Source organism: Stigmatopora argus, chromosome 2, assembly GCF_051989625.1.
Source record: "Stigmatopora argus isolate UIUO_Sarg chromosome 2, RoL_Sarg_1.0, whole genome shotgun sequence".
Lineage (NCBI taxonomy): Eukaryota > Metazoa > Chordata > Actinopteri > Syngnathiformes > Syngnathidae > Stigmatopora > Stigmatopora argus.
In genome coordinates this window covers 18,488,676-18,516,147 of record NC_135388.1, presented here as the reverse complement: position 1 = coordinate 18,516,147, position 27,472 = coordinate 18,488,676, and the positions used below count along the sequence as shown (strand labels likewise).

Genomic DNA, 27,472 nt, shown 5'->3' with positions numbered 1-27,472 from the left:
CCACACAGGTGGAGCGACCTGGATTTGAACCCAGGACCCCAGAGCTGTGAGGCCGACGTGCCAACCACTCGAGCTGGCAGGCCGCCGCCCACAGAATTATTTTCTGAAAACAAAAAAAAGGTGAAATAAATATGTAAACATGGTAACTGAATGTCCCTTACTGGAAAGACCTTAGGTTGCATGGTGAATGAGTGGTTAGCGCGTTGGCTTCGTAGATCTGGGGTTGTGGGTTCCATCCCAGGGCGATCATCACTATGTGGCCTTTGCATGTTCTCCCTGGGCTTGTGTGGGTTTTCTCTGGGTACTCCGGTTTGGTCCCGCATCCTCAAAACATGTAGGGTAGGCTGGTTGAACACTCAAACTTGCCCATAGATGAGTGTGTTTTATTTTGAAAGGACACCCGGAACAAGACTGTCGTTCCTTTGTCTGGTTAACTCAGCATGTCACCAGTGTTTGCATGTGTTTGGAGTGTACTTGTGACGGAGGAGGGCTCGCTTGCACGGCAAAGATTCCAACTTTCTTTCAACTTTACTTTAAAGAACGAAAGCTTACAACAAGTCGGGCTTCAGGGCGATGCTTCATGTTTGGATTTAAAAAAAAAACATGTTTTAGCAGGATTATGAGGTGATTTTTCTTTCGGAGTGGAAGTTTTCTTTGACATGGATGGATGGTTCCCAAAGCGGGAGTCAAAATTCTGGCAGCCTCTCGGATGTTCTCCTGCACATGTCAATTGGTAGACCCCCGTCACTATGGCTCGATGACTGCCCCCGGGACGTGGAGGTGAATGAGCAGTGTTTTAATTGAGTGTTGTCGCCGAACGTCCGACGTGCGCTTGAACGCTGTGATGTCGAATTGAAACATCCATTCTCCTCAATGCGGCGTGCGAGCCCAGGAACCGCGGCCGGCCCCGGCTGCGCTTGTTGGGGGCATCGTGTACCACCCGCACGTCTCGGGCGCCTTGTTTAAAAAAACAAACAAACAACAATAAACCCATGCGGCATCCTCCGAGAGCCGGACGGGACCGACGCGACGCATCCGGGACGCTCTAGGTTGGTCGTATGTTCCGGCCGAGACGCTCCGGGCTCGTACGGCGACTTTGGAGAAGTCGTGCCCTCAACCAGAGCGATGGAAGCGGCCGAGCTGAGGGAGGATGTCCGTGTGGCTCCGGGCTGCGCAGAAAGGAACCGGGGAGGGCGACCCGCGCCGGGGGGGACTCCGCAGGTGAGGTCGTGGAGAGGCAAGAGGGCGAGCAGGCTGAGGACGACCCCACTGGACATCACCGTGGACAGGAGACGGACAGGACGGTGACGTGTTGTTTGTTCGGGGAGTGGGATCTCAGACCTCGGAGCCCACGCGTGGCCCCCCCAAAAGACAACAGGGGCCCCTGTGAGTGTGACCTCGGGAATATCGCCTACCCTTTCCTCCAAAAACTGTCGGAGCCCAGTTTAGATGCCTTGCTGAAAGCCGTGGAGTCCAAAGGAGGTGCGTTGACCGAGTGCGTCATGGTGCCGGCGACGGAGCTCAGGTTCGGGACTCACCGCGTCACGCCTCAGTTCCTCCTGGCTCGAATATACCGATGGGGCGACCTACCGCCCACGGCCCCGCTCAAAGTCCTGCATCACTGCCAAAGTATTGACCAGGGGGGCGGCGGAAAAGTGTGCTGCAACCCTTACCACTACAGCCGCTTGTGCGGGCCAGGTGAGAATCCGTCCATCCTACAATCCATCCTGATGTCAGCGTTCATTCATTCATTTTTTGAAACACTTATCCTTAGAAGGGTCGCGGGGGGTGCTGGAGCCTATCCTAGCTAACTAGGAGACACGATGAATTGGTGGCCAGCCAATCGCGGGGCACACGGAGACGAACAACCAACCATTCACACTCAAACTCATACCTAGGGACAATTTAGTGTTCAAAGCAGTCTACTGTGCATGTTTTATGAATGTTGGAGGACACTGGAGTACCTGAAGAAAACCCACACAGCTACGGGAAGAACGTTCAAACTCCACACAGGCAGGTCAAAACCCATCAGGGTTTGAATCCCCGAGCTTAGAACTATGAGGCGGATGTGCTAACCAATCAGGCACTGTGATGACTATATATGTATACAAGCAGAAGAGCCCCGCGTTTCCACCGCTTCACTGCACACTGACATTATTTGTTTCACGATAACCTAAAACTGGGGTAGGGAACCTATTGCTCGGGAGCCACATGTGGCTCTTTTGATGGGTGCATCTGGCTCTTTGCTAACCTGTGAGCTAAAATATGGAAATTGCTGGTGACAGAACTGAGATATTACATCTAGAACTGCTTTAATATTCATTTTTTTGCAGTAGACTCTTATGGAATGCATCCTCTCATTGATTAGCAACAGCATAAGAATCTTTAAAAAAATATTCAGTTTTTTCCACTTTAATAGTGGTGAAATTACAAAAAAAATTGAAAAGGCACTCGTTTACATGTATGTATTTTGACTTTTAAATTCGTAGTATGGCTCCCAAGGAATAACATATGAATTGTTTGTGGCTCTCTTCGTCAAAAAGGTTCCCGACCCCTGACCTAAAAGCTTTGTGGGGTGGGCAAATTTTGATGGTTTATTGACTGACGATTTTTAGCTCTGTTTGAAAAGCCCAAACCTTAAAGTATAAGGTCTCTAAACCCTGCCAAGTTTCATTGAAATTGAGCAGACGTTTTGGTCGCAATCGGAGCGAATTGGCTTTAATATTTTATCGATTTTCTTTGCTGTTGAGACACCAATGATCTTGAAACTCCGAATTAACACTTATGACGTTAGCTTGCAAATGTGTGTCAAATTTAGTGTGTATCGTACAATTTTTTCGGAAACCCGATTTTTTTGATAATGGATTTTCGATATTTATCGGGGGTGTTTTGACACAAAACCTATAGTAGTAACCTATAGTATAACTGTCAATTTTCATGAAAATTGGTATCAGAGTCCATAGAGCTCGAACAGATACACACACAGACACACACACACACACACACACAGACACACACAGACAAAGATGCATTTATATAATAGTGTCAATTTAGATATAGATGTATAAATATTTGCAGAACAAAAAATAAAAAATAAAATGAGACAACAGCAAAAAAGTCAAGACAATCACAACCAAGATGATTTCAATTTTTTCATACAATTTTATTTATGAAAAACAAATGACTGAAATTCTATAGTTTCCTACACTGATTTCATCAAGTTCTCGAGTTTTGACCACTAAGCTAATGAAGAAGCACTGTTTAGGCGACCAGCTCCATTTACTGTTAAAGTTGAGAAGTGTAATAGAATGTAGGATGAACAAAAGTTTCATTCATATTTTTTTTATGCAGGCCAATAAAAACTGGGCAGAAGACCACAGTTGGCCCTCCACCCATTGTTTGGACACCCCGTGGTTGAAATTAAAATAAAACAAGACTTTTTTAACATAGGGAGTCTGTTGTTTCTTTCCTTTCCTAAAGAGGAAAATTTACTATCAAGCATAAAAGTGACGACAAACAAGCAGCCAAGTTAAAAAACAAAACAATTTTATACCTTTTTTAATCATGCAAACATGATGGGATTGAAGGCCGTTCTCAAATTGCAAAGCAGTTGTGATCCCCCCTACCCCCATTCTCTCTCCTTCTGACAAGGAGGTCCTCTTCTTGTTATTTAGGTGAAGGAGTGCCGATAATATACAGTTTGCATAGAGCTGGCGCCAGACTGACTCGCTGGGTATCTGACAGAACACTCGGCAATTACTGGCTGTGCTCTTAAAGGGGCCGCGCACTCCATGCCAGCTGTGCACTGGAGGGACCGAGTTTGCAAATGCAAGAGTTAGTTCTGCAGTGTGCCCAGCATTACTGCTCACATTGTTTCACTTAAGTGTATGATGGACAGACCTAAACTAAGAAGTCATTCGGGTGTTTTAACGTTCTACATATCTGTTTGCTATGTCGCAGAGTCACCTCCTCCCCCGTACTCGGCGTCCCATTCGGATGAACACAAGCCACTGGGTGAGTTTGGCAGCAGACACACGACATAGCAGTAAATGACAGGCGTCGACATCTTTCAGCTTGAACGACCTGACACATTCTCTCGTGTGGTTGACATCATGGCTTAGAATTTAAATTACAGGTTGAAAACTAAAGCAGGACCTAAGATGAATCTGAAGCTTAATCATAAATTTCCATTGAGTGTTTATAAAAACTACTAACCAGGTACTAACTTGTAAAAATAGTTTAGAATTTGGATGGAAAACAGAATAAAAAATCTAGAGGTGAAAGCATTGATCGCTGAAGTTTAAATAGGCTTTCAGTAAAAAAATGCCAAGGTTTTGTTCATCTTTGCTATTTAAAAGCATTCAATTCAATTCAGTACAGCGTAAAAATATGGAGATGATAATGTGCATCTACTGTATTTTCACGAATAAGGCACATTTAAAATTCTTAAAATTTCTCCAAAATATACAGGGCGCCTTATAATCAAGTGTGCTTTATATATGGAAAAAAATTAAAATGTGTCATTCATTGAGGGTGCACCTTATAATGCAGTGCGCCTTATAGTCGTGAAAATTCGGTCATTGTTAATGTTTACAATAAACCCTTGTAAAAAATGTTGTAAGTAAAACATTCTGCCGTTAATGGACTGAATCTTATTTTAATTGTCTAAAGTATTGAAGTATCAATAATGAAATGTATCAATATTTGAATGGAAAAAGTGTCAATACTGAGCCATTAGGAACTGTTGTTATTTTTTTCTATCCAGCTACGATTTGACTGTATTGCACAGTATTAAGCCAAGATATTGTTAGAAATGTTAATGTATTATTGTTTTTCCTCTACCACAATCCCAACCACAAATCACCAGAAATTTCTTGTCCTCTGGCCGATTTAATTTTGGACTACTCTTGATAGTAATTGTAATCAACGATATTTGTGCATATTCCATGTTAATAAAAATAACAACAGTTTTTATTAGTAAATTGTCTATCATAAAAAAATGTATCAAATATCAAGTATATCTTTATGTATCGATGTCGAGTTAATTTTTGGGGGGATAAATGTCACAACTGCAACATTTAACCTTTTGTGTTCAATGGAATTTTACACAGTCATTTATTTGTGTAACTTGAGATTTAGAACTTCATTGAATCTTTTGGTCCATTTCTCAATTAACTTTTGATCAAGTGCATGTCAAACAGTGCGATAATTGCTCAATTTTCCAAGTGGTGGTAGCGATTCTAATAAGACGAACAGTATTACACCTTTGTAATATGCTTTTGCATTTTACAATCTTTTACAGACTCTACACTGTCTTACACTGAAACTCCGCCCCCACTCATCACACCAAGCGACAACACAGGTAAAATCAATTGCCGTGTTTAAATGCAAATATTGTTCATTTTGTGTTCATTTCAGCCGTTTACCGGACTGAATTTTATTGTTGGATTGTACTATTTTATTGTTGGCCAGTATGCCGCTACTTGAAGCGCAACCTACTATTTTTAGATGGTAATTGATGAGCATTTGTTGAGAAAAGCATTCACACAAAAACTGCATGCCTGTGCATATTATCATTAATCAGTACATCCAACATGTTGTAGTACGCAGTAGATATGAAGGAGCAAGAGGAAAAACATCTTCCTAAACAGCCAGTAAAGTCCGGTTGCGATCGATTAGAACATCGAGGGTAAATAAGTGAAAAGTTATGGCAGTGTCGCACTATTGCGCCTTCCTTTCAATTCTCTGAGGCTAACCCCAAAGTCTGCAGCATAAAGTGTCTATTGTCAGCAAAGCATGGGGGACATTGAGGGGGTCTGGGGTCTCTTACTGGCTCGATGCTGCAAATGTAGCCTCACACTCCCCCTTTCCCCATCTCTCTTTTCCTCTCTTCACCACAGCCAAATATTTCACTGGGATGAAGTTGCAATAAGATCCCCACGCATACACCCAATCCCCTTAGCCTCTCCGAGCACCCATCCCCCTCTTTCTTCCCTCAAATCCCTCCATTCCTTTCGGCAATTGAGCAGTGGAAAGAGACTTGTATTTTGGGGGGCGGGGGAGTTTGGCGGTTGCAATCGGTCTTAGGTGTAGAATTTGTGTGCGTATATACGGAAAAGGGCAGCTTTGGGTTGCGCTTGGCCAGGAAACAGCCCCCTCTAGGTGATGAAACTGGAGCTTTATTTGTTTAAGTGCTGAGGTCGGCTGGGGAGGTCTGTGTAGTGTTAAAAAAAAAAAAAAACATTAACCCGCTGGATCACGCCTATCTGGACACAGTCGTCGTAGGTGCTGAAAGATGAATGGGCAGCGACCAACTACGTGTGCCGTCATCACGGCGTCCCAGACGTGGCCGATGTACTCGTCACTGTCTTGCCTCGTTGCCACAAAGATGGGAGGCCGCCTGTAGCTGGGCGCTGAAAGCTCATCGAGTCATTGAGACCGCCCAGGCATAACTCTTTGCTTTTATGATGACTTGGACAAGATCCGTCGCGCTCAAGTACAAGCATAGGATCTGCTAAATGCTTTAAGTTTAAAGCATGGTTTTCCCCAAATGTATTCGTGCCAAATAGAAATCTGGCCATGCGACAGAAGCTCGAATAAAACAAAAATATATAATCTGTTGGCATAAGATTAATATTTTCAGCACCAGGGGTGTCAAACTCATTCTGCTCCATGGCCAACACTTAGTGCAATTTGATCTCAAACATGCATATATATATATATATATATATATATATATATATATATATATATATATATATATATATATATATATATATATATATATATATATATACATATATATATATAATATTATCGTATATTTTTGGTCCAATGCGTTACGGATAACAACAGTTATTTTTGTCCACGGTAAATTATTACTCGCATTTACTGATGATTGTGTTGCAAATCCTAAAAAAGGGGGGAATTTTAACAATGCCATGAATCCATACCTGTCAACCTCTGCCGATAACTGCCCTTATAAATGATTATGATTCCCCTTACAAACCCCCCAAAAACCTTACAAACACCGTACGAGTCGTACGGTGTTTGTAAGGTTTTTTGGGGGTTTGTAAGGGGAATCATAATCATTTATAAGGGCAGTTATCGGCAGAGGTTGACAGGTATGTGAATCAGTGTAGGAGGTAATCAATAGGAAGTATTCATTTTCACTAAATGGTATCACAGGGAAAATGTGGTGCAGAAGCATTTTCTATGAAGGAGGCTTACCTTGATTATTATTAGTTTATGCAAACAATGAGAAGCACATACTATTAGCATGTACCAAACCGTATGAAGTTAATTTCAGCATTTGTCTGTCAGGAATCGCCACCGAGTCACTCACATATTTTGCAGGCACCCTTTTGAGGCCTGATCCATTGAAGGAACATGCCTTTTGGACGGAGACATTAAACTCCCTTTAACTGAAGCGTTTTAACTTTACAAACCTTTTTTTAACTGTACATTTGCACAGGAAACAACCTAACAAACAATATTTTTACATGACATTTACAGACATTGGATTGGAGCACAAAGTTAGCGTTGCGCTAACCTTTCGTCCACTGGGCCACCTGTTTTTATTCAATTTAATTTAGTTTTTATTAACATTATATTATTTTTCCAAAAATATTCATATAAAATGAATAAAAAAATACAATATATAGCAATATTCAGTAATGCGTAAAAATAATACAATAACAACTGCATATATTTAAGTTTTTTTAAATGTCTAGTGACTTGCCCTGTTGAGGGTTAAAGGTCCTAAGAGTAAAAAATATATATATCAAAAATAGCCATTTGGCTTTAAAGGGTTAAAGGTCATAGCAGTTTTACGGCAGGGGGCTAGGTCAAATGGCCCAACACCCAGAAAAAAAATTACTTCTCTTGTACTCTATGCGGGTCATTTGACCTACCTTGGCCATACCAGTGTTTTAAGTGTCAACTTTTGAATCCCTGTCGACTGTAATGACTACTGTCGCTGAGAACAACCATTCACGCTCACGCTAGGGGCAACTTAAAGTGTCCGACCAGCCTATCCTGCATGTTTTTGCAATGTTGGAGGAAACCAAAGTACCTGGAGAGAACCCATGCAAGCCCGGGTACAACAGACTAGCTTCACACAAATAGAAACCGACCTGGCATTGATCCCTTGACCACAGAACTGTGAGGCCAACGCACTATCCACTCGGCTGACGCGCTATCCACTCGACCGCCGGGCGACTGAGACGCTATAACCAAAAATTGCTCTTGCTATTATTAGTCTAAAAAGCCAACATACACATTTCAAACTCCAAATCCAAACTTTTATCCTACACTATTTTAGAATTAAGATGTGAAATTTAAGAAATTAGGAGCTGAATAACACACAATGCAAAGTGGTGCTTTTGAGGGAAGTTCAATGAAACATTTGCGACTTTTTGATGGCCATTTGGTCTTTGTTTTCAAGGCGATCGGTAACAGGAAGCACCAAGCACCACCAATTGTGTGCCCGGCAACATGAGCAGCTCTAATTCAGTTTTATTACAGACATGTTGCGTGTCGTGTTTGTGTGAGAGCACGCATGTGTGTGGTCTCAGCTTCCCTGCCCCCCACAAACTCCACACCAACACTCCGAGTTGAGCCAGAACTGGAATCCAAATGCAGTCCTCACGAGAAATGGAGAGATCTGCACATGATTATCATTTCAGATTTTGTTTACACTGAAGCTTAAGTGGTGACACTGGATGGTGAACATCTTACTCTAGTGTGCTGTCAATCAAGATAGATGCTTTGCAAACATTATCTGTCATCATTGAATCTGTTGTAAGCCTTTTACTGATAGCATATGATGCTTTCTAATGTCTACACAACAAATGTGCTCTGGCTTCTTGGTAAAAGTAGCGGTCCACTTGAGGTTTAGAACTAAAAATGCAGCACCAGGGTGTGGCCCATACATACCTCTGCCCTGGCCTCTTTTATCACTCAATCAGTTAATGTTCACTTTAAAGCATAGCACACAGCACCACTTTAAAAAGAAAACGTTGGTAGATTCATTCCTCCTGTGACACCCGAAACTTTTATCATTCAGCTCATATTGGTATGCGTGTGTGTGTATGTGTGTGTGCGTTCGTGTAGGTGTGCGTGCTTGCGTGTGAAACAAGGAGAGACAGAGAGGAATTTCTGCAACGACTCAGTGATAAGATCGTTTCAGTCTGTTCAAATAGGGGTTCTATCAGGACAAACGCATATGCACACACGCATATGCATGCATGAGTTCAATGGAAGTTGTTTGCTGCCTTCTTTCTCCTACATTAGCGAATGTTGTATGGATTGATGGGTTATTGAAAAATAGGTTAGATTAGATTAGAACTTTATTTCATCCCGTATTCGGGAAATTTCTTGGTGGCAGTAGCAAGAAAGACACAAGACACAAAGGACATTGTAGAGCTAGTTAAGAAACTGAAGCCACACACAGGAAGTCCACAAGGTGGGGACCATCTGCAGACTGAGAGTAACCCCTTATCTTAAAATCTTTAACATTTACTTTTGTTTGAATACATTTATTTTTATATTTAAAAGCCTCATTAACACTGCTGGACATCCTAGTGTAAAAGAATGTGGCCGGTTAGCGGCATGTTCTGAAGTTTGGGGATAACGTTTTTCGAATTCAAAAATGGTGGGGGATCATTTAAGGAACACATGATCAAGAATTGTCAATCTGGCGCCAATAACTGGACATAGTCCTTTAGGGTAATATGTCCAGAGCTATTTTGCAGGGCTTTCAAATCTTAAACAAAATAATCGAACATATAAAAAAGAATAGAAAAGAGTTTCTAACATATGAATCAATTATAAGTATTTTAAGCTGTAGCTTTATTTTAAACAGCATTCACTGTTGCTGGTGATCTGTGGCAGATTCTATTATTTGATTGCATATATAACACATTTACCTGTGCGCACAATATCTGATATATATACCTATATATACACACACATATATATATATACATATATATATATATATATACATATATATATATACATATATATATATATACATATATATATATATATATACATATATATATATACATATATATATATATATGCTTGTACTCGTGCTGTTTTTGTTTTTTTTATACAATCAAATTCCTTTCCAGTATGTGTCTATGTGGGAAAGAAAAATAATGAAAATACAGACTTGAAAGTCCTAGCATATGCTAATTTATCACATGGTAAATACCAATAATAAGGCTGATTACATATACAAATCAAAGAAAGTATTAGGTTGACAACATTTGCATAGTTAATTGACTCGTCTTGTTTTACAGTGTCATTCGGAAAGAGCGTTTCAGTAATTACAGGGGCCTATGGGTACTGTATTATAATTTTTATGCTTTACGCTACTTTTGACAACCTTTGTTGCGACTTCCTTTGTCTTTGTTAAAGTGAGCCTAATAAAAGCTATAACCTCGGTCACACAAAGTGCTTCAAGCTATTACAGTGACAAGCACAAGCCACTTGAAATGAGCTTTCAGATAACAAATATAAAAATGGACACCAAAGTAACAAATGCAGCTACTTTATAGAAAATAACACATTTTCTACAAAAATTGTGAAATTGACATTAGTTGACCATGTGTTGGGGTACACATGCTAACCAAACCAAATACAAAGTGAAAGAATAATAGTTTGGGGGCTATAATTAGGTTTGCAGAGCATTTTTGATGTGGCATTATGGTAGGCAGAGCTGCCAAATACCACGTTTACTACGCCAATCTTTACCAAACTACTAAATAACCATTTTGTATAAAACATTTTTAAAAAAGCAATTTACTTGAAAAAAAATTCTACTTCAAAAAGTTTCTGTTTTTGGCTTGTCATTTTAACTTACCATGATGATTAATTTCAAATTGCTACTGCATGTTCTAAATGAGTTTTGCATTTCGGCCACTGTCAAAATGTTTAATTGTTCTGAAAGTTGAGTAGCGTGCTGACATCCTTTTCAACGGTACGTGTCCATTCTCATCAGTTGTTTTCGAGCAATTCATTGATGTTTGTTTTTAATTTATTTGCAAGAATTAACTATTGAAGGCGGCCCAGACATCCTTTTCAACGGTACGTGTCCATTCTCATCAGTTGTTTTTGAGGAATGCATTGATGTTTGTTTTTAATTTCTTTGCAAGAATTAACTATTGAAGGCGGCCCGGTGTAAGAGTGGTTAGTGCGTCGGCCTCACAGGTTTGGGGTCCTGGGTTCAAATCCAGGTCATGTCCATTGTGTGGTGTTTGCATGTTCTCCCTGGGTTTGCGTGGGTCTCCTCCGGGTACTCTGGTTTCCTCCCACTCCAAAAACATGCATGGTAGCCTGATTGGACACTCTAAATTGCCTCTAGGTATGAGTGGGAGCGTGAATGGTTGTTTCTCTGCTTATAGCCTGCGATTGGTTGGCCACTAATTCAGGGTGTCCCCCGCCTCTGGCCCGGAGTCAGCTGGGATAGGCTTCAGCACCCCCGCGACCCTAATGAGGATCAAGTGGTTCAGAAAATGAGATGAGATAAGAATTAAAATTAAAACTATTTGAAAAGCATTCGAAAGTTAGATAATCTTGAGCTTTATTTTTGTACGTGTCGCTGATAAGTGCCACTTGCAAAATGGGTCACAAAATCTGAAATTTCTCTTTACCCACTACGAAATATGATTTTTGATGCTTGGCAACTCTGGAGGAGGTATACTCCCCCACCCGCTCATATTTTTGTAGTTTCTTTTTGAAGGCTGAGCAAGGTATCAGGCAAACAACTGCTTCTCTAAGCCCTGTCTACACTCGCTGCAGTACTAACCCCATGAATTGGCTATTTGACTGATGGGGCACAGCCTAGGAATGTTGGGAAGGTGAGGGGGAGTCGGGTCTAGCAAAAGAGGCGGGAAATGGGGCCGGTGGGGTCTAACTGACTGGAGAGTGACATCTGATACATGTTTGAACATATCACCGTTAATAGTTAAGACACAGACACTGGCGCCGACATTCTTGAAATTTTGGAAGACGGTTTTAAGAGAATGCTGTTGATGTGGGCTAGCGGGATCAAGTGTACCACGGAAGTCGGCACTGTTGACAAGCTTTGGTCAACCTTCTCGCTGCTGTTTTCCAGTCTACATCAGATATTGAACGTGAACATTAAATTCGATTCTAGTGCAGAATCCAGGAAGAATCAATTCCTGAGATATAAATAGGGCAGATGTAAAAATAGTACAATCAGTAGACATCCATACTGTGCTGTGAAGAGCTCAAATGTGTGTGCCTAAGCCTGGACAGGTCCTCTGAGTAGCTTGTTTGCTGGCACGTGTACAGCACGGTCTCTTATGCCTGGCTGGGACACATTAGGCTATGGAATTCTACATCAAGGGTCGGCCCATTAACCGAATGCCATTTCCTCAAATATTTTCCATCACAGCCCTTTTTCACGACAAGCCACTAAGGACACTGATTCAAGCATTTGGGAGACTATTGTTTTGTCAAAGTAGCATTACTTTTGCAGCTTTTTCTTATTTTACAATGAATTGACCTGAGGCCGCAATAAAACCATGTCATATTAACAAAAACAAGTTCTTTGAAGTTTTTAGGCAGTGGGGTCATTAAACAAGTCCTAAATCGAACAATACTATAGATCAGATGTCTCCAGACCAGTCCCCATGGGGCGCTGTGGGTCTTGGTTTTTGTTCTAACCGATTCAGGACAAACAGTTTAACGAATGATGTTTCAGCAAACATCAAATGATTACCCTATTAAGACACCCAATTGATGAAAAGGTGTCCTGTCGCTTGGTTGGAATGAAATCCTGCACCCGCTGTGGCCCTACGTGGAATAGTTTGGAGACCACAGCTATAGACAATCGTATGCTACGTGTGCTTAAAATTTCATCTCACATTGACCCATCAGTGCATCAATATATATTATACATTCATTCCTAGGACTTCAAGACAAATGATGATTTGTCCTGTTAAGCTAAAAGTTAACGTCTCTGCAGCTGCACCTGCACCTGCTTTCCACTTGCTCATTAATGTATGAGTAGGCATCGGTTAAAGGGCCGTTCACACATGGACGGACTCTATTGCAAATGAGAAAAGATTGTCTCGTTTTGCATATTCCTTGACTTCGATGTATCGCTGGTGTGATCATTTGTGATTTTAATGGTAACAACTACACTTATGTCAATTGCCAATTCTGGAGATGAGATTTTGAACATTTGATAGTTCGTCTTTGCCTGTCTAACAAGATGTCCTGTTACCCCTCGTTAGGCTTTTTCTGAGCTCTTCTTACAAATTTGATTTCTTGTCTCTGGTGTTTATTGAACAAATGCGCAATTCCATTGAGCTTCGCATGTCCTGCCCTTTTTCGGCGTCATTCCAATCCCTTATTCCATGTTGTCAGGCGTTCACAATTTAAAATAAGGTTTAAATTACAGGACTGGCTGTGGCTTTCCTTTGTTCCTTCAGAGTTTCTTCCAACTTGCAATTTGGCTTTTAATGGAGTCCTGCCACGCTGCTGAACTTAAAGATTCTTTGCAGATGTTGAAAGGCACTGACTCGATGAAATGTAGGACAGCGTACCAAGTGCTGGAACTGGATGCAATACGGAGTGACTTCAAATGTATTTATCTTGGAGCACCAACACACTTTTTTTTCATAAGCCGTGCCGGATTTTTTTGTATGTTAGCAACATTTACTTAAGGATGACAGGTTCATCCTATTTTCATGGAGGGCACACCAGAGACACAACGTTGAGTAAATTCAAATTTGTCCCACCAGGGGATGACGGCATGCTTTTATTTGGACGGGAATACCATTACATTGGAGACAACCCATAGCCCAAGCCCAAGGTTTTTAGAAAGTGGTGACATAGTTGCTATTTCACCAGTCATGCTAAGCACCCAGTCCATCTACATAACAACATTACTGTGCATACAGTATATTCTGTATGTACACTGCAGGAATTTCAGATAATTCCCCCTAATTACCCATTAGTTGGAATGTCTTCCTCATAGTCGAATGTGGATGTGTTCCATCTCTAATGTGTGTAATTACGTTGAGAGGGGTGAAGGCCATATAGTCGGCCCACGTGAGGCTCAATGAGACACTTGTCAACGTGACCTCTGTGACTGGCTGAACGGTGGAGGAAGTGTTGAGGAAGAGGGCCTGACCAGGAATGTGGTGAAAAGGGTGGGGGGGCCTGTCAACTATCAGACTGCCCACCTCCCCCTTTTTTGCCTGATTGTATTCCTAATGAAAGAATCAAACAATTAGACACATTCTAGGGGTGGGACTCAATTTCAAAAGTAATCTAATCAGTTAACAACTTTCTAATTATTTAATGTTGATTAATTGCATTTTAATGGCACAAAAATATTTGTCACAAATGTCATTTTAATACATTTTAAAGATCATAGTGAATGACTGACATAGGCGCACAATTTGTTAACACTAAAAAAATGCATTTAATCTGAATTATTTACGAAATAATAAGACACCCGATTGTTTGGTGGTTCATTGGCCTGACTTCAGTACAGGCTGCAGGAGCTCGATTCCCACTCGGTGGCGGTATGATTGTAAGTGTGAATGGTTGTCTGGCTCTGTTTGTGCCCTACAATTGGCTGGTGCCCAGTCTAGGGTGTACATAGTCCACTCATTCGCTTTTACATTGGTCTACAAGAATTAGTTTTCATTCATTCATCTTCCATACCACGTATCCGCCGCGTAAGTGGGGTTGCTGAAGACCATCCCAGCTGACTTCAGGCAAAGGCAGACTACAACCTAGACTGGTCGCCAGACAGCTGTATGGCACACGGAGAGACAGACAACCATTTGCACTCAAATTCATAGTGCCACCAGCAAGAATCGAGCCCACACGTGCCCGCACTGAAGTCAGGCGGGTGAACCACAATACCATCAGGCGGTACAAAAGTTTTGAAAAGTTTAAAAAATTGTGGGGTATTGTGACATTTTTGTGGATCAGGAGAGTGAACCTCTATACCAAGGGTGTCAGACTCGGGTTGGTTCACCGGCCACGTTAACGTCAACTCGATTTCATGTGGGCCGAACCATTTTAGATATAATATTTAGATTTTTTTTAATAAATGGATTAAAATAACTGGATTTAAAGCCCTGAATATTCAGTTTTTTATAGATTTGAAACAATGTTTATTTTAGCTTTTTAAATATATTTTTAGATTTTACAAAATGATTTTTTTAACTAAAAACACAGAAAAAAATTGATTAAAACATTAAAATTATTGATTTAAAAGGGGGAAAATCAGGAAATTTAATATACATCTATACTCTTCATTTTAATTTGATCCTAAAACAGAAAGTCGGCACTCATGATTTACTTTCCCGGGCCACACAAAATGATGCGGCGGGCCAGATTTGGCCCCCGGGCCGCCACTTTGACACCTGTGCTCTACACCATCGGGTGCCCAATTAGTTGTCAACTCGCTTAATTTTCGTCCTTCAACCCATTGCAGTCTAACTGTCATTTTTTTTATATGATTAAGCGATTAACTAATTTATGGCCAGTAGCTGTGTTAACTTTCAAAGTCTGAATCACTCAAAGTGTTGTTGCCTCCAAACATGTTTCCTGCACATGATCCGAAAAAGACAAAGCCCATGGTCTTCTTGCTCAAGTACAATAATTGCATGTCATCTTTGATTTCTTCATACATTCATCTTCCGTGCCGCTTATCCTCACAAGGGTTGTGCGGTTGCCTATCCCACACGAAGAATTGGTTGCGAGCCAATCTCAGGGTTCAAGGAAACAAACAACCATTCACGCACACACTGATACCTAGGGACAATTTGGAGTGTTCAATCAGCCTCCCATACATGTTTTTGGGATGTGGGAGGAAACTGGAGTTGTCGGAGAAAACCCACAAATACGTAGGCATGGGGAGAACATTCAACATCCAGACAGGAAGCCCGGAGCCTGTGATTGAACCTTTGATCTCAGAAATGGAAAGTAGACATGTAACACCTTAGGTAAATATGGCAAATAAATATTGATGTCTTCGATGAATATTCAAAATTTCACACTAAACTGTTTAATGTTTTTTTTATACGTATATGCCAAAATTCCACCCCCTCAAACAATTTTAATGGAGAAAAAAAACAAATCTAGGCAATTATTTTAAGATGGAGATGATACATTGAGTGGCTTGGAGTAAGCAAATTGCAGTGCTTCAATGAGTACATTAGCAAGAGTCAGATATTTGGTCCAATATTACGCTTATATGGCTTTGGCAAAGGCAATGCCTCTAGTTGAGTAGTCTAATGTTTGAAAGTCCAGTCAATGAGGCTGACTGAAGTATGTAAAACCTGAAGAATTCCTTGGCTCAACTTGCATAAATGCAGGAAATGGGTCACTTTCCTCTGGAATAATTTTTGTTAAGAAACACATTGGTGGAATTCTGCCGGCATTCTCAGATTCTAAGAAATGGATCAGCTTTGCATGAATGGAAATATACTTTTTTTGTTGTGAACTAAAAAGCAGGGTGGTGGCCTGGTGTATGAGTGATTAGCAAGTCAGTTCTGAAATGGAGGGTTCCGAGCTTCATTTGTGGAGTTTGCATTTTCTTCCTTGCATGTTCTTACCTGTGTGGGTTTTCTCTGGGTACTCCAGTTTTCTCCCTCATTCCAAAAAACATGCATGGTAGGCTTGTTGAACACTATATCAGTGTTTCCCAACCACTGTGCCGTGGGAAATTGCAAGAAATCATCCAATGTAATATTCAGAAAGAAAATGAATATGAATATAAAGAGATTAAATGTGAACTATTACAAGGCTAAAATCAACACATGATGAACGTTAAATTATAGATTATACTATCACAAGATTCAAATTGTGGAACAGTCATTTTGTTGCTTAGTTTTCTCTAACATGAATTGGAAGTTGTTTGGTTTCTAGGGCATCAACTTTTGGCGGCATAATGTCTGTGTGAGCGCATTTTTTTTTGGCGGAATATTAGGAGATTTAAGAAATATTTGGAAAAAAGTCCAAATGTACTTATTTTTGAATCACTCGAACCGTAAGTTGTTCAGGGTCCACAGACATTAACTTTTGGTGACATTAGGTCAGTGTGAAAGATTAGATTTTGGAATAATTTTGGAGGTTTATTTGATTTCTGCTGATAAAACTTTGATGAGAATGACTATTGTTAATATAGGTGACATAGTTTTAAATTAAAAGATTTTCAGATGGGTTTTCAATGCAAAAAGTGTGCCACAGCTCAAAAAAGGTTGGGAAATGCTGCTCTATATTGCCGCTTGGTATGAGTGTGAATGGTAGTTCATCTCCTTGTGCTCTGTGATTGTCCATCAGTTTTGAGAACTGGTTGTTCGTCTCATAGACACCAGGACTTCCGCAACCCTTGTGAGGATAAATGTGACGCAAAATGAATGAATAAGAAGCATAGAGTTTTTACAATAGCCCATTGCGGAAAACTGAGAGGGGAGCCGTGTGCGTGTTCGTGAGCAACAGCCCCAATGTGGTCGACTGTGAAGCCAATGTCTGGTGATAAAACAGTCCTCTGATGGCAGAGATAATGAAGACGCCAGCTTGATTTCTGGCGGGATTGTTTTGAAGTCACTGCTTGATTGTTGTTGTCCCCAAAAAGTAAATAGCGTTTATTGACAGAAATAGAGGCAGAGTTTCTCTTCTTACTCGAACGTTCTTTTAATCACCGATTTTTGCGGAAAAAAACTAAGCATGCTGGAGCGGACAGACAATACCCATTTGCTGAATTCTCATCGCTTTCCCCCTATGCAATGTCCCCAACCCTTACTAAAACCACCCACTTCTTTCAGCACGGTGGAAGAGTCTAATAACTGGAGGGGAATCTAATCCTTGGCAGCCGATGAAAGAAAAGGGTCTGCCTCTCTCCCGCTCTTTCTCACAGTTTTTCTCTCTTCTTTTTTCCATCGATGCTGCTGGTTATGCTTGGCAGGTTCTCTCTCACTCGCTTTCATTTCCCCTTTTTCTCTTTCTGTCACTTTATTCAACCTTTGGCTTCCCCATTCTCTCGCAATTGTATTCCCTCTATTCACCAGCAGTTTGGGAATATTGCCCTGAACTTGAATCTTATCAGTTTGAAAGTGTCATTGGCAGCAATAGACATCTAATCCATTTGAATTTGAATTGTACTGCCATTGGTGGTGATAGACAACTAGTAATTCATTTTGCACTGTCCCAGTAAGAATGGGTTGGATGTGAATGACAGTCATTGGCGGCCAATGACTTGAAGGAGTAGCATCATTGCCAACGCCTCCTGCATTGGCCGGTAAGGTGGACAAGTCAGGACATCTAATGCATTGTTAGCTATAGTGTCATCTTTGTATTGTATTCCATGCTTGTACATACAAGCTTAGGGTGTAAAGATAAATTGATCTGAATTGATATCTCAATTGGCAACCATTCAATCAAAAACAGGGATTGACTTCAATTTTTAGATTTAGATTAGATTAGATAACTTTATTAATCTCGTATTCGGGAAATTTCATTGTCACAGTAGCAAGAGGGTGAGAATACATACACAGGAAAAGACATTTTAGACATAAATAAATAGGTGATAAATAAGTCAATAAATAAATAGGTAATAAATAAGTCAATAAATAAATAAATAAGCATCTTGCTGAAAAAAAAAAAAAAAAAAAAATATATATATATATATATATATATATATATATATATATTTATCTATAATTTGCAGTTTTGTTAAAAATAATGTGTTTTATTCAAATGTCTTTAATGTTTCAGGAAATAAATTGTCAAAAGCCTAAAATATGCAGATAACATCAGCAAATATTACATATTTGCACAAAGCATCAATATTATATCGGATTGACATGAAATTGGCGACGTAACAGGTAATATGTGAAAAGCTCCAGGTCAAGTGAGGAATAAATATAAAAGTTTTCCAACAAGATTGGCACTAAGAGACCGTGATTTTGAAATGAAACAACAAAGGTGACTTATGTAATTGGTAAATAGTGGAGTTAAAGGTTGGCTGGCTTAAACGCTTGCAGGATGCTGTAATTGGTTACAGCCCTGCATCCAGATGAGTACGCACAGGCACGCACAATCTCACAGACGCACATTTCCTCGGCCTGAACATAAACACACTGATAACCTCTCATTTTGACCCGTCTTGAAAAATTCCATTGAAGAACTTGGTTTCCTGCAAGCTCCTCCCTACTGCCGCACTCTCACACGAGCTCATACTTTGATATGGATGGTGGCCAAACTGAATGCGACGGCCCTAAGAACCGTGCCAGAAACACTCAAAACGACATGTCGCGCCACATTGTCAGATTGATCTTGTTTGTGATTTGCTGTTGATGTCACCAAAATAAGCGGAGACATTGGTTAATTTGAAACATAATTGCGCATGTGTTGTTTCTAAACATTCCTCGTCTTGACTTGATTCTACAATGGCACATTTGTAAGTGTTTGTGGATATGATTACATGTTATAAGACAGGAGAATAACAAAAACCTGATCAGTCTGTCAATAAAAGTAGTCAGAAATTACTACCATCCTAGCTAATATTAAAGATGTTCAGGAAAAAAAGACAGTGTTTTTTGTTTGTTTTTAAAGCCACTGCTTCACTATCAACTCTGCGCTTAGATTTTAGGAAAATAAATAAATCGTAATATGCTTAAGCATTGAGTTAAATTTTATTGCATCTAGAAGTTGTTGCTAATGTTTCGAAAAGTAACCGTTCCAAAGCTTAGCATTTGACTCTTTTGTAGTTTGAGTTGAATATAAGTAAAGTCTAATTGAATAATAAACTGGGGGTACTCGTACCATTTTTTGAGAACCACTGCTTTATGGAAAACATACACTTGGTGTAAAAACTGATGTACCTCGCATGCCAGGCCAGTGTTTGGCAATGTCACTACATCAACTGTTTGTCTTTTGGGTTCTTATCCTAGGCCTTTTTTTCAACCTATATATGTTTTCAAATTTTGAGTAATACATCTTGGCTGATTGCCACAGTAATCTAATCCTCTCTTTACTAACATCCTAAGCAGTGTAGTCCGGAATTTGTTGTTTTGGCTGGAGCGAACTCCAGCATGCCTATACTTGTCCTGTACTTTCACAAATGACCATTTTTAGGTATTTCAATAAAATCTGACAAAGAATTATGGACCATAATGTCATATAGGTGCAGGTGATTGTGTGGTTGAAATCAATGGAAGGCATTATTGAGACTATCAGCAACAAAGTCAAGCCAATGTAAACCTTAGGTACGCAATAATGTATGTTTCCCAAGCTTTTTTAAAGCTGCGGCACACTTTTTTCATTGAAAAAAATGTCATGGCACAAGCTGAAGACTTTCTAATTTAAAACAATGTCGCCTTTATTAACAATGCAGAGAAAGTCATTATCATCAACGTTTTATCAACAGGAATCAAGTAACCCCGTTTTCCAAAAAATGATTCCGAAATCAAAATTTTCACACCAACCTAAAATCACCAAAAGTTGACGTCTGTGGTCTGAGTGATGTAAAAATAAGTAATGTAACTTTTTTATTGCGATTATTGTATGCCTTTTTCTTCCAATCTTAAATAAATATTCTAATATTAAGCAAAAAGCAATGTTGTTCCCACATAGACTTTACATAGCCAAAAGTTCATGCCCTTGAAACCAAACAATTTCATGTTCATGTAACGTAAAAACAAGAAAACTACTAAAATCTTGTAAAATTATGACTTTTCTACTCTCAATATTACTTCAATCACCTAACATTAGACGAAGAGCAGTATTGTGCTCGCACAGACTTAATGTCAACAAAAGTTGAATCCTGTGAAACCTAACAACTTCCGGTTCCTGTTACAGAAAAATAAGCCCACCTGACTATCGCGCACGGCTGTTGTGTATTGCAAGCTGTTGAAAGATGGATCCACTCACAACTCAGGAAAAGGAATCGAGATTTACGAAACTAGTGTTTATTAACAAAGGGAGCACGCCAAAAATCACGACTATCAAAAGAAATAAAAAGCACGACCGAGTCGGCAAATAAACCTAAGAATCAAAAGTATAAACAAAACAGCACGACCGAGTCAGCGAATAAACGTAAAAATCAAAAGTATAACAAAACAGCACGAAGGAGTCGGCGAGTACAACTAAGGATGCAAAGTACAAAATAACACAAAATACAAATGCCAAACTTGTAGGAGGTCTCAGCGGAGTTTTGGGTAAACACAGCGGCAAACCAGGGCAAAACAAGCAATACACCGACAATCTGCTGATTGTTGCAGGTGTTCTTAAATACCGGGTGGACCAAGTTTGTTGCAACGCCCCAACGCGCTGGCTTAATTAACTGCTGAAAAGAAAGAGTCAATGTAGACTACAGAACATGACAATGGCACACCATTGTGCCCCAGCACATTGGTTTAGAGCAGTGGTCTCCAAACTATTGGACAAAGGGCCGCAGTGGATGCGGGTTTTCATTCCAACCCAGAAAGAGGACACCTTTTCACCAATCTGGTGTCCTACAAGTGCAATCAGTGGATTTGCAGTCAGGTGCTTTTTGTTTTCTGCAGAAATCTCATTGGTTAAACTCTCTGTGCTGGATCGGTTGGAACAAAAGCCTGCACCCACAACGGGCCTCAAGGACCGGTTTGGGTACCCCTGGTTTAGAGAATGTACTTTGTCAGAGAACTGGACTTGACCCGGCCTAACTTATGGCATTCCAAACAAAGCAACGTCTTAGGAGCTAACGGCAAGAGCCACATCTGCTTTTGATGAAGATCTTTAGCTTCTGGTTTTGGAAACTTCTTCCTGGTTCTCTCCCTTGTATTTGTTAAGCCTTTCTTATGGTGTAAGTTTGTTTCATGTCTACTTAATGAAGAAAATTGTGAGCTCATAAAGTCTAGCCATGTTTCCGCAGACATGTTTGTATTACCTTATTACAGGTGAGTGTATGTATGTGATTAGAGAGCTGTAAAAACTCCAGACCGCGGGAGTTACCAGCCTGGAATTCACTAATGACACTCGTGGGCCTCAAAATTAGAAGTGCAATGTTGTGTTTGTGTGTATGCGTGTGTGATAATAGTTATGTTTGTAAGAATTAGGCCCCATTTTTGAGAGCATATGTGAGCGCTATCTCATCACTAAGTTTGTGCTTGAAGTTGTGTAGGCTACATACAGACAGACACACTTGTATTTCATCCTGGTCAGTCCCAATTGAAACGTAAAGCAGAAACATAACCCACCTAGCCTGATCTTGATCCCATACGCAGCTTGTTAATTTAAAAAGGGGGTAGCCGCTCTGGTAAAAGAGGAGGGGGGAGCACCAGTGGACTATGACAGGAATGGGGACATGGGCACATGGGAGTTTAAATCCTCTATGTCAGTAGAGTCTCCGGAGAAAAATAATGGCATCACTCTGTGAGGGAGTTAATGTGAGCTGATAGCATGAGGGCCTGGGGGCGGGGTTCAAGGGTTCACAGGCTTGCACAAGGTTGACACAGAGCTGAATGCTTCCAACCCTTCTCCTCTATGCTGCCCTGCACCTTTACTTCAATCCAGAATGTGAAGATGTGATGAGAAAGGGGGTGTTGGAGGTGTCCCTGGAGGAAGTGGACGGTTGACTATAGGCTTTCAATACACACAAATGTAGCAAATAAAATGTATGGTTTTATGGCGTTAGATTCATGCCAGAATTTCCATACACGCAATGTGAAATTCTGCGTACGGAGAACCTGTTGGAAGCGAACAAGATCATGAATTTGTCGTTATCTTTTGTGTAAAACCATTTTCTGTACTTGCTATCCCTTCCTAACATGTACAATGAGGGTTTCCCCTGCTTTTGATACTACTCCACTCACAGTCACACTCCACTGATTTATTTCAAGTTACAAGTCTGTGACTATTCTCAACCAATTAGGACTCAGGATGCAGGGCAAATTTTGATTGAGTGCTTACTGTAAAATAATAACAAGAGGTGGGATCATTTTCCATTATATTTCCTTTTGTGAAAAAATATATATACATATAGGTACATATATTTAGATGTGGATGCTGTGCCCTGATATTTTCTATTTGTCCATATTCGAAAGCCTGGAAGCGACTCATGAGGTATCGGACATTAAAGTTTTGTACTTGTGTAGAATGTTATTGGACATTAAGCACCCAAAATGTAACATACCTCCCGACTTCTGATTGGTTGAGAATGGTGGCAGAACATGAAATTAATCACAAACTCGAGTGAAGTGCGCATCGCAAGATGTAGCCAAGCGTAGAAAATAGTTTTATACAAAAGATGAGGTCTTCACACCTCAATCAATCTTTTATATCGTTTGAAATAAACAGTAAAACACAGTAAATGAAAATGCATAAGACGATTATGGTTTTTGTGGAGTTATGTACGTTTCTTGCACAGCGACGTGATTTAAAATCCGTTGGAACATGTCAACATATTCCAGCGTTAGTCATAATTGCAATACATATTTGCATTAAACCCCTCTGAGGCCAAAAAATACCAACTATCCACAATGTTTGCAATCTTCAAATTTCAAATTGTAAACTGAGAACCACTCTGTAATGTATGACCACGTCCAAACTAATCTATCATCATGACCCTTTTCTTTTTTTCAACTTCTGAAACATATATTCCTTGAGCCCGACTAGCAGATCGTGTCTGCCCCTAGATTAAGATAGTACATTCCTGATAAAGCTTTAAAGCAAAGCTTAAAGGAGGTCATAAAGAAAAGTGTCTAAAAACAGCCTTAAGGCATGTTGCCACTCATGTAGACATGGGAAGCTATTTACACTCATTAATAATATTACAAATGAAGAGAAATTGAAAATAGTGACAGATCTTTGCAGAAAGATCTGACAAAAACTTTTCCCCATATGTCCAAAGGAGCCAATTAAAATCCAGACATCCCATATCTTGATGTCAAGACAAGAGCTAGTTAGTATAAGATAGTAGATAACGAACTTTAGGTAAAAAAAAACATCGGAATTTGCAAATCACAAATTTCTTAGAACTATGATAATGATGTTTTAATGCTGTTATGTTGCAAGTGATGCCAACAAGCCGTGAGCGTACAGCACATAAAAGCTCATATACTCAAAACAGGTAAAAAGTAGTTCACACTAATTACACTTGCTGAGCCCGTTTTCTTTTATCTGTGCGTGATACTGTACTTCCCGGACAGGGTTGCCAGCCTTGAAAGACCAAGCCAGCCCAAACGAAAAAGAAAAAAAACATCCCAAATTTGGCAACGCTGTGCCTGGATCCATTAAAGCTTATTTCTCGAAAAGACATGTATACTACAGTGTGTAGTCAGTGCTTTACGAGTAGGTAGGAGTAGTGGTGTCCTTATCTGATACTCAGTAATGGTATTGGCGCCCGATATGGCTATTTTTGGAGTATCGGATTCGGTCACAAGATTGGATACGATCGAGAAGTTGCGTGTGTTTTCAGTTGCATCATGCCAGTTCCATCATTTTGCAAATGTAAGCCAAACCACTAGGTAAACATGTCCACTTAGTGGGTCGGCGTCTCTTTAGAAACTAATGATAGTAACAAAATATCATTTGATATTTATATACAAAGCATTTCTTGAGGCGGTCGGTACCAGCCAACCTTATTTAAATACAAAAAATATTGGATAACTTGATAACTTTATTCATCCCGTATTCGGGAAATTTCGTTGTCACAGTTGCAAGAGGGTGAGGATGCAGGAATAGGAAAGGCATTTTAGACATAAATAGATAGGTAATAAGTAAGTTAATAAATAAATACATGAATAAATATATAAATAAATAAGCGTGTTGCTTAGCACATATAAACATACATACACATAAATGTACATGCATGCATACGGTAGGTATTTGTCACTTACTGGTTACACTATTTTTCACATTATATATACTGCTCAAAGATCGGAGTGGCGTCAAAAGGGTAAAACATAGCTTGATAAAAAGCGCAAAATCAAAAATACAGCATCACGTACCTCTATGCAGAACTATTTAATATATCACATTTGATCAGCTAAGTCCTGGCATGTAAAATTGTCTGACAATGGCTATTTTGCCTAATTCCTGGAAATATTGCCCTTTGTTCCCGCCATGTTAATAACATTAGTTTTTTCCCACTGAGATATTATAAATATTTCCTCTGCTTATTTTTACCCTACCTACAGACACCGGTAGCTCCATCGGCTCCTCAACGTCCGGTGGAAATCGCTCCCATTGGTGCAGCGTCGCCTACTGGGAACAGCGCAGGCGCGTTGGACGCCTCTACCCGGCCTACGAACCCTCGCTCAACATCTTCTATGACCTACCTCAGGGCACGGGCCTCTGCCTCAGCCAGCTCCACGACAACGCCAACCATCGTCGTCGTGGTGACCCGGGCGGCCACTGCACATCCTTACTTCCTGTCTACCCCGGCAGTCACGGGGGTAACAGCGGCAGCGTCCAACAGATTCGCAGTAAAATCGGCCACGGCATCGTGTTGAGCCGCGAGCCGGACGGCGTGTGGGTGTACAACCGTTGCCAGCACCCCGTGTTTGTCCACTCCCCCACTCTGGACCTTCTTAGCGCTCGAGGCCTGAGCGTGAAGCGGGTGATGCCAGGCTTCTCCCTCAAAATGTTTGACTTTGAGAGCTCCAATTGGATGTCAGAGCATAGCGTGAAGCCCGAAAGCCAGGAGGGGCCCTGGGACCCCCACAGTGTTCGAATTAGTTTTGGTAAAGGGTGGGGCCCCTGCTATTCTAGACAATTCATCACTTCATGTCCGTGCTGGCTGGAGGTGCTTCTTAACACCCATAAATAGCACACGGCTTGGATCCCAATTGTAATCTGCTAAGATTTAATATAAATTTTATATATTTTATAAAATATATTATACATGTAAATACTTTGTCATTTTACAATGCATCTATTTATGTATAGTGTATGTGTATGTGGACAGAAGAAAATGGAACGAGGATATGCACTTTTCATTCTTTATACATGCATTAGTACAGAGTTTCTCAGTGTCATTTTTGCCAATGTAAGGAGAGTTTGACTTTTCATAATTCCATCATTTCAAAGGACGCCTTACACACGTTTCAATAAAGCATTTGTATTAAATTAAATCATGGTTTTCTCTTCTTAAAGTTACTAATCGTTAGCACTGATGCAGCCATCCAATTTCTGCACTGTTTATCCATTTGAGACTCATCATTAGAGAGGCTAAAAAAGTTGATCAACATGATCAGTTTCGTAATGGCGGTTGACCTCCGTGCCTTTTGTTGTAACCACTGTCTGACACCCAAAACAATAACTTTGATAATCTGAAAAGATAATTACACAATTTACCAAAATGTTAACAAAATTCCAAGTCAAAAACAATATAAAAACAACAAAGCGACAGACAACAAAGATCAAAACTGAGCCAGTAACATGATACAACTAGTTACTCTACACTTTTGATATCTTTATCTACTAAAGCAATAGAAACAGGCGTGTCTAAGTGTGGTTATTGATGTTATCAAAAATACTGATTCATTTTGATCCATGATTCTCATCTCATATCATTTTCTGAACCACTTCATCCCCATTAGCGTCGCGGGGGGTGCTGGAGCCTATCACAGCTGACTCCGGGCCAGAGGCGGGGGACAGCCTGAATCAGTGCCCAGCCAATCGCAGAGCACATGGAGACGGACAACCATGGACACTCATACCCATACCAAGGGGCAATTTAGAATGTCCACTCAGCCTACCATGCATGATTTTGGAATGTGGGAGGAAACCGGAGTACCCGCAAGAAACCCACGCAGGAAAACATGCAAACTCCACGCAGATGTACATGACCTGGATTTGAACCCAGGACCCCAGAGCTGTGAGGCCGACACGCTAACAACTCGCATCACCGGGCCGCCCATCCATGGTCAATATTGATTTTCTTTTTGGATCCAACCATTTCCATGATTTCTTGGTTGTTAAAGTTAATTGGCAAAGTTGATCAGCGTACGTATTTCCTGTAAGAGCCGCCATCTGCATGAGAAAAGACAGCGGTTTGCGTGATGACACGCGCACACACATCACTGGTTGAACATATGTTGCATGCACATCGATGTCTCTTTATATCTCGCGGTGAAATGTGCCCTTGAGCCTTGGAAGTATTAGAAGTTTTGCTGAGCTCAATTGGTAGATTGCATAGAAGTCCTCAAATAGACAAAAATGCAACAATACCCCAACAATTTTTAATTTTTTTTAAAAACATTCTGCCACCTTAGGGTGTAGTGACTCACACGGCTGACTTTTGGTGCGGGTTTGATTCCTGCTGGTGACGGTATGATTGTGATTCCGAATGGCTGTTTGTCTCCCTGTGTACCCCAAAGCTGACTGACGACCAGTCTTGGGTCTAGTCTGCCTTTCGCCCGAGGTCAGCTGGGAGCGGCTCCGGCAACCCTTACCAGGATGCTTGGTATGGGAATTTAATGAT

The 27,472-nt window shown here is 40.5% G+C and overlaps 1 protein-coding gene across 1 annotated transcript; it reads left to right on the top strand.

Moving 5' to 3' along the window:
• Positions 1-472: 472 nt before the first annotated feature.
• On the top strand, positions 473-26,120 carry LOC144069108 (mothers against decapentaplegic homolog 6-like). The gene is made up of 4 exons (XM_077594222.1): positions 473-1,698; positions 3,961-4,014; positions 5,303-5,362; positions 25,185-26,120. The coding sequence occupies exons 1-4, from the start codon at positions 1,059-1,061 to the stop codon at positions 25,814-25,816; spliced, it is 1,386 nt and encodes a 461-aa protein (XP_077450348.1). The 5' UTR covers positions 473-1,058; the 3' UTR covers positions 25,817-26,120.
• The last annotated feature ends 1,352 nt before the right edge of the window (positions 26,121-27,472 follow it).

What these genes read in the sequence shown, in the direction of transcription:
- LOC144069108 (XM_077594222.1), top strand. Translation starts at nt 1,059, where the DNA reads ATGTTCCGGCCGAGACGCTCCGGGCTCGTACGGCGACTTTGGAGAAGT. An exon ending in CAGCCGCTTGTGCGGGCCAG is followed by an intron (nt 1,699 to 3,960) that starts GTGAGAATCCGT and finishes GCTATGTCGCAG; the next exon opens with AGTCACCTCCTCCCCCGTAC. An exon ending in GGATGAACACAAGCCACTGG is followed by an intron (nt 4,015 to 5,302) that starts GTGAGTTTGGCA and finishes AATCTTTTACAG; the next exon opens with ACTCTACACTGTCTTACACT.